Source organism: Chlorocebus sabaeus, chromosome 12, assembly GCF_047675955.1.
Source record: "Chlorocebus sabaeus isolate Y175 chromosome 12, mChlSab1.0.hap1, whole genome shotgun sequence".
Classification (NCBI taxonomy): Eukaryota; Metazoa; Chordata; class Mammalia; order Primates; family Cercopithecidae; genus Chlorocebus; species Chlorocebus sabaeus.
The window spans coordinates 86222071-86241193 of NC_132915.1; the positions used below are offsets into that span (position 1 = coordinate 86222071).

Consider the following 19123-nt stretch of genomic DNA (forward strand, 5'->3'; position numbering starts at 1 on the left):
CCTGAGAGAACATTTGATGGAAATGAACAAATCAATTAGAAAATAATAAATTATGTGGAAAGGGCTGATCCAAGAAAATCTCAGCTCCTCTGTGTTTTCATTCTCCTCCCATGCATTGTTTCCCCTTTCACTGTGGGCCTGGGTGAGCTTGGAAATGAGGGTGAGGTTGTGGGAAGAGTTGGACACGTCTAGATTTGTACTTGGCCTTGTCGCCAGTTGTGTGATCTCTGAACCCCTGTTCCTTCATCTGTATGATGGGGATAAGTGATAGGAATAGCTAAACATGCACTGGGGCTTTCTACATGCCAGGCATTATTCTAAGCCCTTTACGCTCTCTTTATTAACTACCTTAACCCTCTGAACAGCTGTATGGAGTAGGTACTATTACCACACTCTTTCTGTATATAAAGAAACTGAGGTGCAGGAAGTTAAGTACATTGCCCAGGGTGGCCCAGCCATAAAGTGGAAGAGCTGGCTTCAAACCCAGGGTTGTAGCTTAAGAATGAGCCATCTCACCCACTCCGTTGCATTGCTTCAGCTACCAAACAGGGATGAGACATGTGTACCTAGCACAGGGTCTGGCATACAGCAAATGCTTAATAAATGTTGGCTGTCTCTTTCCTCGTTCTCTTCCCTGATGACAGAGCAGACTGAATAGAATTCCTCACAAGGCTTCCAGCCTAAGAAGTTGAATATGGGCTCTTGGGGAAGAGAAGGGCTCAGCAGCGAGATTTCAGGTCAATATCTGAGTTTGTGTGGCTATTCTTGGAATTAGTCAGCTCAGCCTAGATATAGATGTAAGCTCTCCTGGGCCCACCTATATCTCCAACTCATGTTTTTTGTGAAAAGTTGTACAAATTATGGTCACAGGAATGTTTGGTTTCGTGAGCTTGGGGCTTTCTGTGACATGGGCGGCCATGACACGCTAGGTCTCAGATGTATCCTGTTCACAGCAGGGTAGAGGTGTAGGTTTTCCACCCACAGAAATGCTCTGTGGAGCATCAGGCAGCTGTTACTAATTTCAATGTATTGATAAGGAAACCAAGACCCCATTAGTCAGGAATTATTGAATTTGAGACTGAGAGTTAAGTATTTTTACTCTTACTTTTCCCAATTTAATTCAATTCCATCAAAATCTACTGAGGGCTCACCAGGTATCAAGCTTTGTGCCAAGAACTGGGCAAACAGAGATGAATAAGGCACCTCCCCTTCCCCCAGGTGGTCACAAGTGTGTATTATATAATAGAAAAAGGAAGCAATTTATTGAAATGGCAAATGAGAGAGAGTGCACTGCTAGTAGGAGGTGGATGAATATGGAGATGTTAAAAGGGGTGCAGGTGAAAAGAGCATCAGGGAAGTCTTCCTGGAGGAGGGATACCAGAACAGACTTTGTATTTGTTCATCAGAGAACAAAATGCTGATCAGAGTCCCAGCAGAGGAAACAGCATGAATAAAGGTACCAATGGGATAATGCACCATACAGGGTGCAGAGATGTTGTCTGTATGCAGTGGGGTGCTCAAGAGAGGTTGTAAAGAGAGATGAGGCTAAAGAGAAGCCTGTGTCTTGGAGGCCATGCTAGGAACTTGGACTTTGTCTTTCATATATGGGGAGGCCCTTCTATTATTCTAAGAGGCGATGAGTAGGAAACCATCATTAATATGTGCTACTGGCTGGGCTCTGTGAGAACTCCTGGGGAGAGACAGCATTAAGAAAAAGGAAAACACTGCCAAGTAGCAGCTTGAACTTAGTTAGGTATGAAGAAGGTTCTCTAAGCCTCTGGAGATAATGATACTACCCTACATCTCTATTCATAAGAAGCCTAACAACTTTGGCAAGCCTCTTAAACTCTCGAGGACTTAATTTTATGATCTGTAAAATGGAATCATCTTACTTATAATATTATTGGGGGAATTCAATAAGGTAGTGTTTATAAAGTGCTTAGCAAAGTGCCTGGCACACAAAGTAGCTCTAAATTATTTGGAGTGTGCCTATTATTTAAATAGTATCTTTTTGGGGGCATGATAACAGTCAAGGTTCTTTTTCTGTTTCAGAGCCTACTTGGATGTTAATGAGCTGAAGAACATTCTTAGATTGGATGGATCAACACATCTCAATATTTTCTTTGCAAACTCCTCAGAGGAGGAGTTGGCAGGAGTAGCAACTTGGCCATGGGACAAGGAGGCCCTAATGCACTTAGGTGAGTCTTAGAAACTCCTTCAGGAGGCAACTGGAGTAGCACAGTAATACATTTAGTGCGATGCTGATCATTATTGTGATCATGATTGGTGGTGGTGGTAGTCGTGAGGGTGAAAAACCCATTTATTTATCACTTTTTAATTTACAAAACTCTTTAGCATCCTTTATCTCATTTTGACCACCAAGCAGTTTTCTGAAGGAAATAGCACCATATTATTAACCATGTTTTATCAATGAGGAAATGAGACCCAGAGAGGAAATGGGGCTTATCCAACATCATACACAAGACAGTGACAGTCACAATTGGAATCTAAGTTTCCAATACTGTCCATTGTTTGCTTTCTCCTTATACCCTCTGCCTCCTAGTTCCCGCAAATATCTTGTTAGTCTGGTAACCACACTGTACTGGCACAGCCAGTCATGGGTTGGCTTGAAAGACACCAAAGAGGCAAGAAAAAGTGAGTTCGCAAGAACTCCATGTTCCTCCATGTTCCACCCACCAACACCAACAGGAACTCTTCTTACATTCAAATTATACATATCCATAAACAAGACATAAGTTTGTACAAACCAATCACCAAAGGTTAGACATGACAACAGTTTCTGAACCAGGCCCTGTAAGCAAACATTGTAGTTCTTTAATTTTATTTTTTCCATGCTCTCTTCCAGGACACATCTATATGTAAACATGCATTTTTCTAACTGTACATTTTAAAAATCATAGCATAGATGAAATTCTGTGTTCTTTTTTCACTTAATATTATACTATCTACTTTTTTTCCCATGTCGCAGAAGTCTTTTCCTTAATTTCCCACACATTTTTTTTTCACTTAAAATCACAAAAGAAAAGCACCCTTCTGGGTTATTTCCCCCTCTCTAAAGATAAGATTTTTAATAGCCACATAATATTCCCTTGAACAAGGGCACTGCCATTTATTTAATAATTTTCCCTTTGGTAGAATGTTCCCATTATTTACAAGAATGAATCGTGATGACTCAGTGAACATCTTTATCTGAGAATATTCAGGCTCAGCAGTGACAGTGCTGACTCTATCCTCAGGCCTGCCTGGTCTCCCGGTGAAACACAGTCCAGTAGCTGCTCCATTGCTATTCTGTCTTGGAAATTAGAAATTCAAATAATGGAAGTTTTGCTGAATGAAACCATAGATTTAGTTTCCTCCAGACGACTCTCATGTCTCAATTGTTTTTTAGAGAATGAAACCAATTTGTGTGTGCGTGTGTGTGTATGTGTGCCTGTGTGTGGTTGTATAAATAAAGATAAATACAAAGATAAATATCTACTTGTTCTCAGCTGGGAGGATTTTATGCCCCAGGAGACATTTTGCAATATCTAGAGACATTTTTGCTTCTTACAAATGGGGGAATGCTACTGGCATCTAGTGGGTAGAAGCCAGTGATGCTGCTAAATGTCCACAATGTCCACTACAAAGAATTATGCAGACTAAAAAGTCAATAGTGCTGAGATTGAGAAATCCTGAGATAGCTGATGTATGGGTATCTACATAGGCATATGTAGATAGGCAGATAGACAGACACAGACAAGCGGGGTTGGGCAGAAGAGAGCGTGCAGCTTAGGCAAACTTGAAGGTGATCAGCTTATATCACATACCTAGTATGATGTATGGAAGTAATGCTAGACTAGAGCCAAAATTCGTGTTTGTTTTCAGCTGTGACTTTACTTAGCAGTATGGCCTTAGGCAATTATCCTTCTTCAGGTCTCAGTGTCCTTCAGTATTAAGTAAGCAGGTCCTAGGAGGCCAGAAGACTCTAAGGATCCTTCTCAATTCTGAAATTCTGTCCTATTAGAAAAGCAACTGAAAGGGCCATGATCAGAGTCTGAGAAGGATTGAGTAGCAGGCTTCTACAGTTAGAAAAAACTACTCCTGATAATTCCATAAATTTCAGAGACTGGCTCAGGGCCAGGAATAAGGGAGGCTATAAATCCATAGCATGTTATAGTATTTCAGGATGATGTCAGGCTCAAGTTATTTCACCTTTTAAGAGAAGCAATGAAACAGGACTGGGGCCCAAGTGCTGTCACTCTGTGAAAAGGGGTGAGTTGGGAGGGGATGAGGTAAAGCAAACAGGGTTAGCCTAGACATTAAGTCTGCAATCCAGTCATCATCCCTGGAACGGTCCTTTCCTCTCATTACCTTAATAATGAAGCTTCATGGAGAGACAGAGAATCATTGGCATTATTGTAGCTGCTTATTTTAGAGCTCACCAGAGATGCAAAGTCCATTTTCCACAGTCACAAGGCCAGTGTGAAGCAGAACAAGGATTGCAACCCATGTCAGCTAACTCCAGCTGGACTCCAGGCTGCCCTCTCCCTATCCCGAGAGATGTTGCTCATGAGTAATTCCTCTGCAGTAGCCCCAATCAAACCCAATTTATTACAACCATATTTTTCCTCTCTTTTTCTGCTGTTACACCATGATCCCTGGAAAAAGCCTTGGGTGGGAAGCAGATTATGTTTCATGTTGTGATTGACAGAAAATAATTGAGAAAGATTTCCTGTCTCAATTTCTCTTCCTCCCTGCCTCTGCCTGCCCTCTTCTCATACCCAAGTGCATGTGCACACCCACACACTCACATGCCCTCTCACACGTCTTTATCTTTGTGTTAGAAACCTCTAAGCAATTCAAAATTGCTCAGAAATTCAATCTCAGAAATCAAGTCCTCCAGTGACCCTAATATGGAGACAGAGTCCTTCTTCAAAATCAGAGACCTCTGCATGGACTCTATGAGTCCCTTGACCGAGCAAGCACACCATTCCAGAGGTTCAGTCTAAGATGAAACTCCCATGCCCATGTGGGGCTTGCCAGCTCAAATCAACAAGACCCTACCTCCTCACTATTTTTATAAGATGCTGCTCTACACCTAAAGTGCCTACTTTCAAGGTTCACAGACCTGAGTTTTAACCTTCCCCTAAACATTGTTAAATTTTAAAGTTTAATTATCTCTCTGCCAGCCTATATGCATCTTTCCAATGCCTAACATGAACACAGCACAAATACTACCCATAAATTCTGCTGAGATCTGTTCTGTCTATCAGCCCGAGCCAAGCAATTTTCAATTTTCTGAGGCATGTGGTATAGACCATTGCTTCTCAAACTAGAATATACAGACAAGTTATTCAAGGCTCTTTTTAAAATACAGATGGTACTTCTGTAGGTCTGGGGTGAGGCCTGAGATTCTGCATTTCTACTAAGCCCTCAGGTGATGATCATGCTGCTTGTCCTCAGGTCATGTACTTGATGTATGGAGGTGCTATTCTAGCTGCTCACACTAGATTAGCTAAACCTCACAAACTTCTTTAGATGAGTTAACATTCAGCAAATATTCAACACACATTTAATGAGATACTCAGCTCCAGGCCCTGTGATAGTCATTAACTATAGACTGTTGTTTAAGAGTCCTGCTCAAGTGACATTAGCTAGTATGAAAACTGTTATAATAGTGAATACAACATGGTGCTGACCTTCATGAGTGTTCATGCTCTTACAGCATCAGAGATGAAGATATGAGGTTCAGAGATGCTAATTAATCCACTCGATGTCACAGAGTTAGTGAAGGCAAAATAAGAACCAGAACCAAGATCTCTGACCCTGAGGGCTTTGTCTAGACAAGAATATGTAGAATATTTGGAAATAAGAGTAGGCTTTACTTTGTAAGGGAGAGGTTGCAGCAGAAAGGTTTACTGGCCCAGAAATCAGAATTTCTGAATTGCTCTCCATTGAAATAGTTTGAAATCACCTTGGGTAAGTCCCTTCACTTCTTTAGGCATTGACGTTTTCATACAAAAAATGAAGGAATTGTACAAAATGACTTTTGAGATTCCTTCCTGCTCTGATAAGTCATGATTCATGTCACAGGTTGTAACAGCTCTCAGGGCAATGGAGTACTAGGGTGGAGAAGCTTGTGTTTATTTTGGGCAGCATCTCTTTATCCCTGGTGGACTTGAGGGTTCTTGTAGCAAGAAGCAGAGTACCTAGTTTGCCTGATTCTCTGGATTTCCCCTTACAGGTGGCATTGTCTTGAACCCGTCATTCTATGGCATGCCTGGGCACACCCACACCATGATCCATGAGATCGGTCACAGCCTGGGCCTCTATCACGTCTTCCGAGGCATCTCAGAAATCCAGTCCTGCAGTGACCCCTGCATGGAGACAGAGCCCTCCTTCGAGACTGGAGACCTCTGCAATGATACCAACCCAGCCCCTAAACACAAGTCCTGCGGTGACCCAGGGCCAGGAAATGACACCTGTGGCTTTCATAGCTTCTTCAACACTCCTTACAACAACTTCATGAGCTATGCAGGTAGGGCCCTACACTCTGTAGGGTGAACAGGACTGGATGTCAGATGTGGGATCCAATCCTGGCTTGGGGGAGCCTTGAACGAGCTACTTACCTTTTCTAAGGATGGAAGGTCTAGCTCTGCCACTCATCCACCTTATGTCTTTGGGTTATTCTCTTTCTGGGTTTCACTTTTCTCAAGACAATGGAATTGTTGGACTTGCATCTCCATGATCCTTCCTAAATGTGCAGCACATTTTTCTAAGCTCGTGGTTGTTGAACTTTTTTTATTTAACCCATGTGTCCCTTAGATAAGCATAAAACTCTCACATTCTCTGTTATTATGTTTTACAAGAACAATAAGATTGCTTTGGATTTTGCAAAGATAAAATCATGACATGAGATTGGGTATGATTTTTTTTTTCCTAACTGAATATATCTCATCATAGTCCATTTGTATACCACTAGTAACAGTGTTAGGAGCATTAGGGGATACCCTACACTTCCCTTTAGCACAAGATACATCAAGGCCTTTGAGCCCTTTTAGCACCTTTGGCAAATTAGAACAAGACACCCCTTCCTCAGGGCTGTCATAGCCCTTACCACTGCACCTTCAGCTAAGAGTTTTTGTGTTTGTCACAATGCACACAATCGCACATGGCAGGCCAGCATCAAATTCTGTTATCATACTCAACTTGGTGTCTCTTTCCCCGCTAGAACAAGCAAATTCTATCAATGAAAAGATTTCATCTAATACATCATTCTATTCTCAGAAGTTAGCACAGGGGCCAGTGCTTAATAAATGTTTGTTAGGAAAGGAAAAAGTAAAGAAAGAAAGGGAGGAGAGAGGGAGAGTTGGAGGGAAGGAGAAAAATGAATAAATTCTCTTATAACGGGTATATAAAATTTATTATTTTCAAAAGCAATATTTCTACTCATGTAACAAAATATTGTCCAGAAGGGCCTTTAATATTCTCTCTCTCATTTAATTCTCACAACAAATGTGTAGAGTTAGAACTATCCCCACTCTGCAGATGGCAGCATTGAAGCTCACTGAAGTCATTTGCACCAAGTCACATATCTGCCTCCAAGTATTTTTCTCTTTTACTCTTGTATTTCTTCTGAAGACAGCTAGCTGATGGTTGAGTGGGGAAACTGAGCAACTTGGGTAGCTTTTACACTCTATTCCACAGAGATGCTTCAGGGCACTGCCCTGGTGGCTATATGAGTAGGGCTTTAGGTTCTCATTCCTGCTGGAGCCAGGGAAAGCGCACCCACTTTCTGACTATTTTACATTTCTGTTGAGGTTTTGCCTCATTGCATTTGAAGAGAGGAATTTGCTGCTGGAATGCAAAGGGTTCGGTGATCCCCAGTGGTTCTTTCTGCTTGTCCATTTGGGCTGATGACCCCTGAGGGCCTCTCCAGTATAAGGTTCATACAGTCCAAATCTAAATTAAAGTGTCAATAACCCACCTCTGGTACAATTAAGAGTCTTAGATTTGAGTGTTCAAAAAAGACCAGGGTGCTGTGTATTTCCTGAAAAGCAGATTCCCACTGGGCTCCCATTCCCAGCCAAGCTGACACCCCACATCCGGTGCCCCATCCCCTCATACAACATTGCTTACGTTCCATTTCTGTAGCACCTTTTCTTGGCCAGCTCAACGTACATGCAAAATAAACAATAACATAAGTTTGGAAGTTTGCCGGCCTCTTAGGGGTTAGGAGCTGCCACTAGCTACCAGACCCCCATAAACTAAATCTTTTTTTGTTCCCCTTTGTACAGATCTAAAGGGTGATTGATTTACTGTTTTTTTTAAAGGAACCCCTCAGCTCAGTGACCCATTAACAGCAGAACTAATTCACTGAGCTACGATAACAAACTTACACCCACAAAAGCATATTCAAGGCGACCACGAGCTTTGAAATGTTTGTTTTCCTTAGGATTTCTGATAGATGAGGTGACAAAAGCAGCTGGATGAAATTCAAAATGCAGAACAAGACTGGGTTCTCAGGGCTGCGGAGAGCCACCATGAGAGCTCTCTCCATCAAGACAATTGGGTGAAGACATTGCTGGGTCAACTTCTTGTTGCTTTATCTTCCTGGGTGCTTCTTCCTCAGGCTTGATCACTGGTAGGGAAAAGGTTTGTGGCTCGGCACTGCCAACAGAACTTTCTGTGAAGATAGACATAGTTTGTATCTGTTCTGGCCAGTATGGTAGCCACTACCTGTACTACCTGTGTGGTAATTGAATGATTGAAATACAACTAGTGTGACTAATGACCTGAATTATCAATCTTATTTTAACTAATTTAAATCAGAATAGCCACACGTGGCTGGTGGCTACCATATTGGTTAGCTCAGGCCTGCAGTAATTCTTGAGTACGTGTGATATGCCGGACACTGTATGAAACTTTTCATAGGCTTGTCCCATTGAATCCCCAAAGTAACCCAAGGAGGTGCACAAGTTTTACAGATGCAGAAAATGTGGTTCAGATAGCATAAGTATCTTGCCCAGCATCACAAAGTTAAAACAAGGCAAGGTGAAACCTAAACCCAAGTGTTTCTTACGGCAGAACCTGTGTTATTAACTAGCAGGTATCTGCCTCATTTTCTGGTTCTGGGGAAGGTTGAGAGTGCCCCAAATGCTTAGATCAAGCAGGCACCAGGCAGGTGATGGGGGGAAGCCTCATTCAGTAGGCAGGCTGGACAGAGCTCCAGAGGAATATAGTTACGTGGAATTCTTGGGTAACTCTTGGAAACCTCAGCAGATAAAATAGCAGCAGACTCAGTTCCACTTTCTGGAGATAATAGGCTATAAGAGTTCCTGGAGGAGGACACTCTGGTCCTCAAAAATGCAGGAAGCCAGGCTTTCTCTAGCCTACAGGAGCAAGTGTCTTGTCCCCATCTTTCTGTGTGTCATGGCTTCTTAATATGCACATAGATTGACCCAGCAATTCCACTTCTAAGGAATATATCCAAAGCAAATAAATCAATTGGTATGCTTGAAGATTTAACCATAAGAATGTTCTTAATGATATTTGTTTCCTAAATATTTATTAGGCATTTACTATATGCCAGGTATAGAAAAAAAAATGTATGAATAATTAGAAACTGCTTACGAGCCCAAAGATAATGGATTGCTGAAGTGAACTGCAAGGTATTCATGTGATAGAACATTATAGGGCCACTAAAGATGACAGAGAAGAAGGCTGAAGGACATGAACAGAAGTGGAGTAACATGGTGGTTCAGAGCATGAAATTTGGAGTGAGGAGACTAAAGTTGAATGTTCCATGCCCAGCTTTGATCTTCAGCAGTTTACTTGTCCTCTCTGAGCCTCAGTTATTTCATTAATACCATTGATGATAAGGATGCTTGTCTTGCCTGATTGTAGGTGTAACAGTACAAGTGAAGCCCTTAGGTCTGTTATTGTTCTAAATGCCGATCAATGATAGACTGGATAAAGAAAATGTGGTACATATATACCATGGAATACTATGCAGCCATAAAAAAAGAATGAGATTATATCTTTTTCAGGGACACGGATGGAGCTGGAAGCCATTGTCCTTAGCAAACTAACACAAGAACAGAAAACCAAACACCACATGTTCTCACTAATAAGTGGGGGCTCAATGATAAGAACACATGGACACATACAGGGGAACAACACTCACTGGGGTCTATTGAAGTGTGGAGGAGGGAGAAGATCAGGAAAAATTACTAATGGGTACTGGCCTTAATACTTGGGTGATGAAGTAATCTATAAAACAAACTCCCATGATACAAGTTTACCTACGTAAAAAATCTGTGCATGTACTCCTGAACTTAAAATGCAAGTTAAAAAAAAAAAAAAAAAAAAAAAAGAACTGTCCTTGGTATCATAATTAGTGCTCAATAAATGATGATTAGTAGGATTATTCATTGACTGCTTAATGTGAAAAGGGTCAGAAAGCCATATGTATCGTGTAAGACCTATACATATGTATGTGATAAGAATTACAGAAATTTACTGTAGATATTTACGTCCATATACAAACAGATATATATACATACATATACACACATATACCTTAGACATCAATTTTATTATATATAGGTAATGAGTTCAGGGTAATGTTTATTTTTTGTAACATTTTCGACATATTCCAAATATTCTACAGTGAATTTTTTATTATAAATTTATTATCTACATTTATTATTATGACTATTATTACTATCATTATTTTTAAAAACATCAAAAAGACAGGGAGTTTTACACAAGGCAACTTAGTTATCCATTCACTAGACATTAGTTAGCTTGTTAAATGCTCTCATCAGCTTTATGAGACAGATAACATCTTATTCCTCATTTTATGGTGGGTGAAAATGTGGTTGACGGGGGGTCAGCATTGTGCCCAAGGTCCTAAGTGGAGTGAAGGCATGGTGTTCATGTCCTGAACCTCCATGCAGTGGGGCCTTTCAGCCACAGGTGAACATTTGTTCTTGAGAGCAAGCTTCAGTTAGCAAACCCAGGGTACTGTATCAACAGCGTGGGGACTAGCATAGGCTTCCCAGTGCTGAAGTCCCAAAGTTCTTTCTGCTTTGGGACAAGATGCAGACAGAAGAACAAGATGAGCTGGCCAGTCCTGGAGACCAGAAGAAGTGGCCATAGATTTCAAGAGGGTAGGCACTGGGGGGACGGAAGCCGAGTGGGGCCGACTCTAGACATTAGCTAATTGAGACAGAGTTTTTGTGATAAATGAAAACCCTTTGGTACCTCTCCCAAGATTTTGATAGCTGCTAAGTCTCTAAGTAGTGCACCTTGGGATAGATTTCGACTTCAGCTTTTCTTTTTTTTTTCTTTTGAGGTGGAGTCTTACTCTGTCACCCAGGCTGGAGTGCAGTGGCATGATCTCAGCTCACTGCAACCTTCGCCTCCCAGGTTCAAGTGATTCTCCTGCCTCAGCCTCCTGAGTAGCTGGGATTACAGGCATGCACCACCACACCTGGCTAATTTTTGTATTTTTAGTGGAGACGGGGTTTCACCATGTTGGTCAGGCTGGTCTCGAACTCCTGACCTCGTGATCTGCCCAAAGTGCAGGGATTACAGGAGAGAGCCACTGTGTCCAGCCTCAACTTCAGCTTTAAAGTTCAAATACATTCCTGTCTCCCTACTAGGTTCCATCACCTATCCATTTTTTCAAACTTTTTTTTTAATCGACAAATGTGAAAATGTTTCCTTTTTAGGTTATAAAAGAAAAATATACTTTTTTGCTGTGGGGGAAGCAAGTAAAGTAGATATTTATACAGGGAAAAAAACCTACTGTTTTTCAGCATCATTCATTTTGATAAATGCTTTTTGTGCTCTTGCTTGTTGAATTCTCACAAATTCATGGTTTGGAGTTTATTTAAATGCCCCCAATTTATGCACGAGGGAACTGAGTCTTAAAGTTATCTCATTTTTTGGTCATGCCTGATTAGTATTCTGTTCTATGTCTGTGCCTTAAAGTACACAGCCATTTCCCTGTAAATGAACAGATGTGCTATTTGTAATATTTTCACCATTATAAATTATGCTTCAAGAAACATCTTTGTATGTCTATTTTACCCATGTTTATCCCAGAGTATCTATCTTTTGAATCCATAAATTCCTTATTGTTAGATCAAAGAGAATGCATATTTTATATCCTGAACTTTTTTCCTGCTTCCAGTTTTGTAACACTCACACATACATGAGCACACACAAGCATACACACACACCACATACACACTATTTCCAATTCCCGTTTACTAGCATTTATCATGGGACAGGCATTGCTCTTAGTACCCCACATCCCTGCACCTTGGCTGTGTTTTGAAATGAGCAATCGTATTATCATCACTGTCTTCACTTCACAGATGAGGTAACTGAGGCACTGGGGGCAGAAAATCACTTGTCCATTTGACTCCAGATTCTATGTGCGCTAATCTAGTCTCATGGCCATACTTCTTCCCTTAGCCATCATGCCCTTTTCCTGCATCTAACCTATTCGGTGGCTTTTCCAAAGCTTTCGAGATGAAGTCAAAAGTTCATGGCAACAAAGAAAAAAGTGTCCAATTATCTGGCCCTTTTTGGACTGAGGACTCTTTCCTTGCAATAGGGAGCCATAGAATGTTTGGTATTCAGGAGTTACATGGTGGGATCTGGGTTTGAGAGAGATTTACTCGATTATTCACTATACTGTGTTTCTTAAGAGACACTGGGCTCTTCTGCTTCTCCTAATGTGTTAAAGACTTACCTGGGGTGCTGGAAAGGAGATTGGAAAAAATTACTAAGGGGATTTAAGGCAGCTTCTGTATAGAACCTCCTTTACACCTCTGCCCCTTCCCTAAGCTGGATTCTCAAAGCCATGTCTAACTGTCCAGCACCTGCCCAAACGTATTTAATGTTGGTTTGATAAGAAGAAACCAGTATATGCTGCAGGATTCCCAGTAGCAGATTTATTTTAAGATTGCAAGAGCCTTGTGCTCCTCTGTCTGGGGCCTAGCTGTGGGCTCCCTGACCAGGTGGACACCTCTGGGAAGTGGTGTTTTTGGAAATTAAGCCAAAACAGTGCCTTGTCCTGCCCCTGGGGCAGTTGAATGAAACTGCTGGAGGGAGAAATGGGAAGCAAGCGTTCTCCCTCAGGGCCAGGTCTTAGGTCATACCCTGGAAAAGAGATTAGGATCAAAGGTCGTTAGATCCAAAGACACCTGAGAGATTGTGTTCCAAGCTCCCTTAGCCTCAGACTCAACTCCCATTTATCAACCACCTGCAGGATTTTATATCCATACAATGTCTCATTTATGCTTGAAAAGAAGTTCTCATATTGATCAGAAGCACGGCCTTGAAGTCAGGACTGCCTGGGTTCAAATCCCAGATGTATCCCTAGCTTTGTGATTTTACAATAGTTGTTTACCCTCTGTCAGCTTTAATATCCTCTTCTGTACAATAAGGAAAATAGTAATGCATACTCCAAAACTCGAGAGAAAGGAAGAGGTTTACCGTGTCTAAAGCACAGTGGACCAATGGCAGCACTGAGTGGGAGATGTTACTACTCATATTTTCAGCATGCACACTACCCTGGCTTGTTCCCAGGTCTGCCTGACTCCCCGGCCTGTGCTCTCTGCCTAGGGCACCATGCCTCTGTAGTCGTGCAGCACTTTCTCCTGCAGCCCCTCTCCTTTCTTTTCCAATCTTAGCCATGCAATCTGATCAACCTCAACTATCTCCTTTAGAAGACTTCCTGGTCACCTGCCTGTCCCTGCCCCCACCCATGCTGTCTTCCTCCCTTATCACTGATCGACATCACGGACTTTAGCAGCCTTGTAACAACCTTGACTCATACACTGGACTGGTCTTGACCTCATAACTAGACTGGTACTTCTTCATGGGCAGGAACTTTTAAAGTTTCATCTTTCCATGCCCTTGGGCACAGAGCGGAAATGTAGTAGACACTCAGAAGATTTGTTTGAAGGGCAATATCACCACATCAGTTAACAGTGAAATTAATAAATGAGTAGATGAAAGAATGTGAAGGAATGAGTTGGAACCAGAGTGCATCAATGAATGAATGAATGAGTGAGTGCATAAACAAGTGAATGAATGAATGAATGAGACGTATTGAGTGGGGGTTGAGGGAGGGAGGAAGTAATGGAATTGTTGACTTAGTACCCGGTGGATCTGGGGGCTGTGGGAAATAGCTCGTCTTGCCTGTGTCCTTTGCCATGACCTCCGGGCTGCTCTCTTCCCAGTCTCAGCCATAGTTTTTCAGTTCCATCCACTCTTCCCTCCCTCCTGTTTCCTCTCACCTGTCTCCAGAAGTGATGACTACACTAATTTGTTCACAGGTCATTAACTCTTGAGCACTGGAAGAGGCCAGCCCTGAGTTGGCAAGGAACGACTTGGGTGCTGGCTCTCGGGCCGCCAGGAGCCGTCATAACTCTCTCGTATGCCTGCCTGCCCTTGCAGCATGATGCTTATCTCTCCCTCTGCCTGCTTGCAGATGACGACTGTACGGACTCCTTCACGCCCAATCAAGTTGCCAGAATGCACTGTTACCTGGACCTGGTCTACCAGAGCTGGCAGCCCTCCAGGAAACCAGCGCCTGTTGCCCTCGCTCCCCAAGTTGTGGGCCACACAATGGACTCTGTGACACTGGAGTGGTTCCCACCTATAGATGGCCATTTCTTTGAAAGGTGAGTGTACCCTGTGTAATGTTGATCCCTTTCTCTCTCTCCTGCCAAGAAGAGGGAAACTTGGAAGGGAAGCTGACTTGGAGAGGGATTTTTACTGCATTTCTTGTTCTTGTTCAAAAGGTATCTCCACCACCTAGCATGCTTTAAATTTGGGATCAGGGAATAAATAAATGGTTGTTAATAGAAACGAATAAATAATAATAAATATTTTTAAGTGAATGGGTACTTAGATTCACTTTGTTATTAGAAACTTGGAACCCTCTTTTGCTACAGACCTCCTCTGGGATGGAGGTACTAGTCTTGTCTCCATGAGCTCAGGAGTTGTGATTGCCTGGGCAAAAACGTTTATATTATATTATATTTTAATTAGATTATATCATATATATACTTATATATGGATATATATGTGTGTGTATCACGTTTGTATATAAGTACATATTTACATAAAAGAATACATATACAAGGCCGGGCACGGTGGCTCACGCCTATAATTCTAGCACTTTGGGAAGCCAACGCAGGCAGATCACGAGGTCAGGAGTTGGAGACCAGTCTGACCAACATGGTGAAACCCCGTCTCTACTAAAACACAAAAAGTAGCCGGGCATGGTGGGGGGCGCCTGTAATCCCAGCTACTCAGGAGGCTGAGGCAGGAGAATCGCTTGAACCCGGGAGGCGGAGGTTGCAGTGAGCCAAGATGGTACCATCACACCCCAGCCTGGGTGACAGAGTGAGACTCCGTCTCAAAAAAAAAAAAAAAAAAAAAAAAAAAAAAAAAAATACATATACATATATAACATATAAACACAATTTTTGACTGTGCCAATTTTTTTTAATTATTTTGTAGAACTAAAGGTAGCATTTTTATAAGACCAGGGAATGATAAACTAAGGCACAAGATACCTCTGTTCTGCTGCCCTGACTGTTCATTAACCACATGGCCTTGAGAAGGTCACTTTCTCTCTCTAAGCCTGATTCTCCCTTCCCTGAAAACTGGGTCTAATGATACTACAGTGGCTTGAAGGTGGAGACCTGAATCAAATGGTCTCTTGTGATACTTTCCCCCATATAGACTCCTTGAGGAGCTCAAGCTCTAAGGGGACCAGATTTAAAAGGGTCATGAAAATAGACCAAGGTATTTGCATCTATTTTGGAATTTTGCCATAATTCAGGGAAGATTAGTGTATTACCCCTACGTCCAGCCCTTCTTTGGGATGCCTCATCTACTAATGGTGATATGTTAATGATGGCAAAAATAATAACCATGCTAACAATTAGTTAATATTACTTTATTGTAGTTGCTGAGATCTATCAAGTGCTTACTATGTGAGGGATTCTCTACCAAATGCTTTACATACAGAATCTTATGTAATCTTTCTGGTAACCTTGTACAAAACGAATCATCTTCCTCATTTGCTAGATAAAAGGAGAACTGGAGCTGAAAGAGGCTGAAAGGTGACCAGAGGGCCATAGAAAGTGGTAGGGACTGGGCTTCAGCTCCTGTTTTGTATTGTGTTATCTCAGACTCCTATGTGCTTTCATTAAGTTGTTTCAAAACTAGAATTGGAGAAAAGGCATTACACTGCCCCCCGCAAGAAAAAATAAATAAAAGTCACAAAAAGAAGCAAGAAATTCTCATTTACAAGTGTATTTGTCTGCATTTATGTGTATGTCAAAGACATATTAGGCAAAGGACCTAAATAGACACTTCAAGACACACAAATGGCCAACAGCTATGTGGAAGAAATGCTCAACCTCACTAATCATCAGGGAAAGGCAAATTAAAACCACAAAAAGATATCACCACGCCCCTGTTAGAATGGCTATTACCAAAAAGATGAAAGATAACAAGTGTTAGCCAGGGTATGGAGAAAAGGGACCACCTGAGCACTGGCAGTGGGAATGTAGGTTAATATAGCCATCACGGAAAATAGTATGGGGGTTCCTCAGAACATTCAAAATAGAACTGCCATATAATCCAGGAATCTCAATTCTGTGTATATATGTAAAGAAATTGAAATTAATATGCCAAAGAGATTGCTACACTCCCATGTTCACTGTACATTATTCACAATGGCTAAAATACAGTCAACCTAGGAGTCCATCATCAGATGAACAGGTAAAGAAAATGTGGTACACAGATGGTCTCCAATTTATGATAATTTGACTTCCACTTTTTTGTCTTCACAGTGACGAAAAAGCAATATGCATTCAGCATTTCTTTGAGTATTAAGATGGTATAAACCTATTTTAAGTTGAAAATATCGTAAGTCAAAAGTGCATTTTCAACTTACTGTATTTTCAACTTAAAATAGGTTTATTGAGTGAGTCCTAACCCCATTGTAAGTCAAGGAGCATCTGTATATACACAGTGGAATACTACTATTCAGCCTTAAAAGGGGGAAAATTCTGTCATTTTCAACAAAATGAATGAACCTGGAAGACATTATGCTAAGTGAAATAAGACAGGCACAGAAAGACAAATAACTGCATGATCTCACATATATGTGGAATCTAAAAAAATTGAATTCATAGAGGTAGACAGTAGAATGATGACCACCAGAGGCAGGTGGGGTGAGTGGGGAAAGGGACGATGTTGATCAAAGGGCACAAAGTTTCAAGTAGATGGGAGGAATAAGCTTTAGTGATCTGTTGCACAGAATCGTGACTCTAATAAATGATAATACATTGTATATTTCAAATTTGTGAGAAGAATAGATTTCAAATGTTTTTGCCAAAAAAAAAATAAGTGTGAGAGATGATGGATTTGTTAATTTGCCCAATTTATTCACTCCACATTGTAAACAAATATCAAAACATCACACTGTACTCCATAAATATATACACAATCATATGTCAATTAAAATAAAATTTAAAAATTTTTGAAAAATATTTGATCCCAGTACCACATAAAATGTGGGCACTAATTTTTCATCACATTACCGTCAGTACCTGAGTCTAGAACCTTCTTTGGCAGCTGGCGAATGTGATCATCAGGGCAGGCACTTCCTACGCTCTCTGTAGAAATTCCCCTTCCCCTGCCCCAGCCATCCTCACTGGGAGCGCAGAGCTGGGTTTGGGAAACCTCGTGTGACACTTCAGAGCTTTCCAGCAGCCCATAGATTTATTTATTTTTTCTGTGGTGATGAGAAGTATCAGACTTTTGGTCAAGCCTTGGCCTCCATTCCACTTAAAAATGGAAGTTTTGTAAATGAAGCTTCCTGTGTATGTATTTAATTTATATTTCATAAAGCAGTTATTGTCCATTAAATAAATACCACCTGATTGTTGGAAACCTATTGGAGGGTTAATTGTTGTGTAATGAGATATGTCTCTATTACACAGTGTCCTCAGCTTCAATCAATATGTTTTTAATAACCTATAGTCAGTTGGTTCTTGAGGCTCATACAATCGCTATTCTGTTCAGTTTAAGATTTCATAACATAGTTATCATACGTTAAATTAAAACTGACATTTCCAAAACATATCTAATTAGAGTTAGCAGCTACATTGACCATAGTCTATGGCTAAAAGAAGTCAGTCCACAAGTTCAATAAATTGTTGTAAAGAAATGGAACTGTCTTTAATGTATATCACTCTCCCACACAGATGGAATTTATACTCATGCAAGTTGGCTTAGTAGAAAGTGTACAGGCTTTAATGTCAGGTCATCCATTTCCCATCCTCAGCTTTATCATTCCCAGTCAATGGGACCTTGAGCAAAGCCATCTCACCTCTGATCCTCTGGGTCTTCTTCCATCAAAATGTGCTAATCATGCCCACGTCACCTAGCTTTTGTGAAAAATTCAGCAAGATAACTGTGAAATGCCAAGCACACACACTCTATGTTCAATAAATATCAGCTCCCATTTTGTGCAACATTTTCCAGAGCTGTTTAGCTACTTGAAAATTCCCTTTCTCTGCAAAGCCTCTGGTGTTTTCCACTACATCCATCAATGCCAACCTCTCGCCCCTGGCCATCCTCATGTCCTCCTGCTGTTCTCACATCTGTGGTCTAAGAGAATACAAGGGTTTCCCTTAAAAAAACATATTCAGATCCTCCCACAGCCTGTGTCCTCACACATGGGCAACTGAATAAATAATTCAAGGCCACCCCTGGTTTTCCTAACTCCTTTATTTTTATCTGTCTTGCAAACACGTGTTGACTGGGTGGTTTCAGTTATCTGACAATTGGCCATGGTGTATTGGAAATAGTACTGGACTGAAAACCAAGAAACCTGGGTCTGAAGTCTTTGTGACCTCATCCATTCCCTCTGCCTTTGGCCTCAGTTTTCTGATCCGTAAGTCAAAGAAGTTCTGGCCTTTCTTAACCAAGGTTCCTCTTCTAAATTTTAAGATGTGGAAAATGATTTAAGTAACTATTTCCTCATTTCTCCCAAAGATGGCACATAATAAGT

The 19123-nt window shown here is 41.2% G+C and overlaps 1 protein-coding gene across 1 annotated transcript in view; it reads left to right on the top strand.

The window, feature by feature from the left end:
• Positions 1 to 19123, top strand: part of PAPPA (pappalysin 1) — a 248975-nt gene that overhangs the window by 51392 nt on the left and 178460 nt on the right. The window contains exons 3-5 of the mRNA XM_073021874.1: positions 2053 to 2198; positions 6245 to 6538; positions 14516 to 14708. Of these exons, the coding sequence (XP_072877975.1) occupies positions 2053 to 2198; positions 6245 to 6538; positions 14516 to 14708 (633 nt within the window). The remainder of the gene's footprint in view (positions 1 to 2052; positions 2199 to 6244; positions 6539 to 14515; positions 14709 to 19123) is intronic.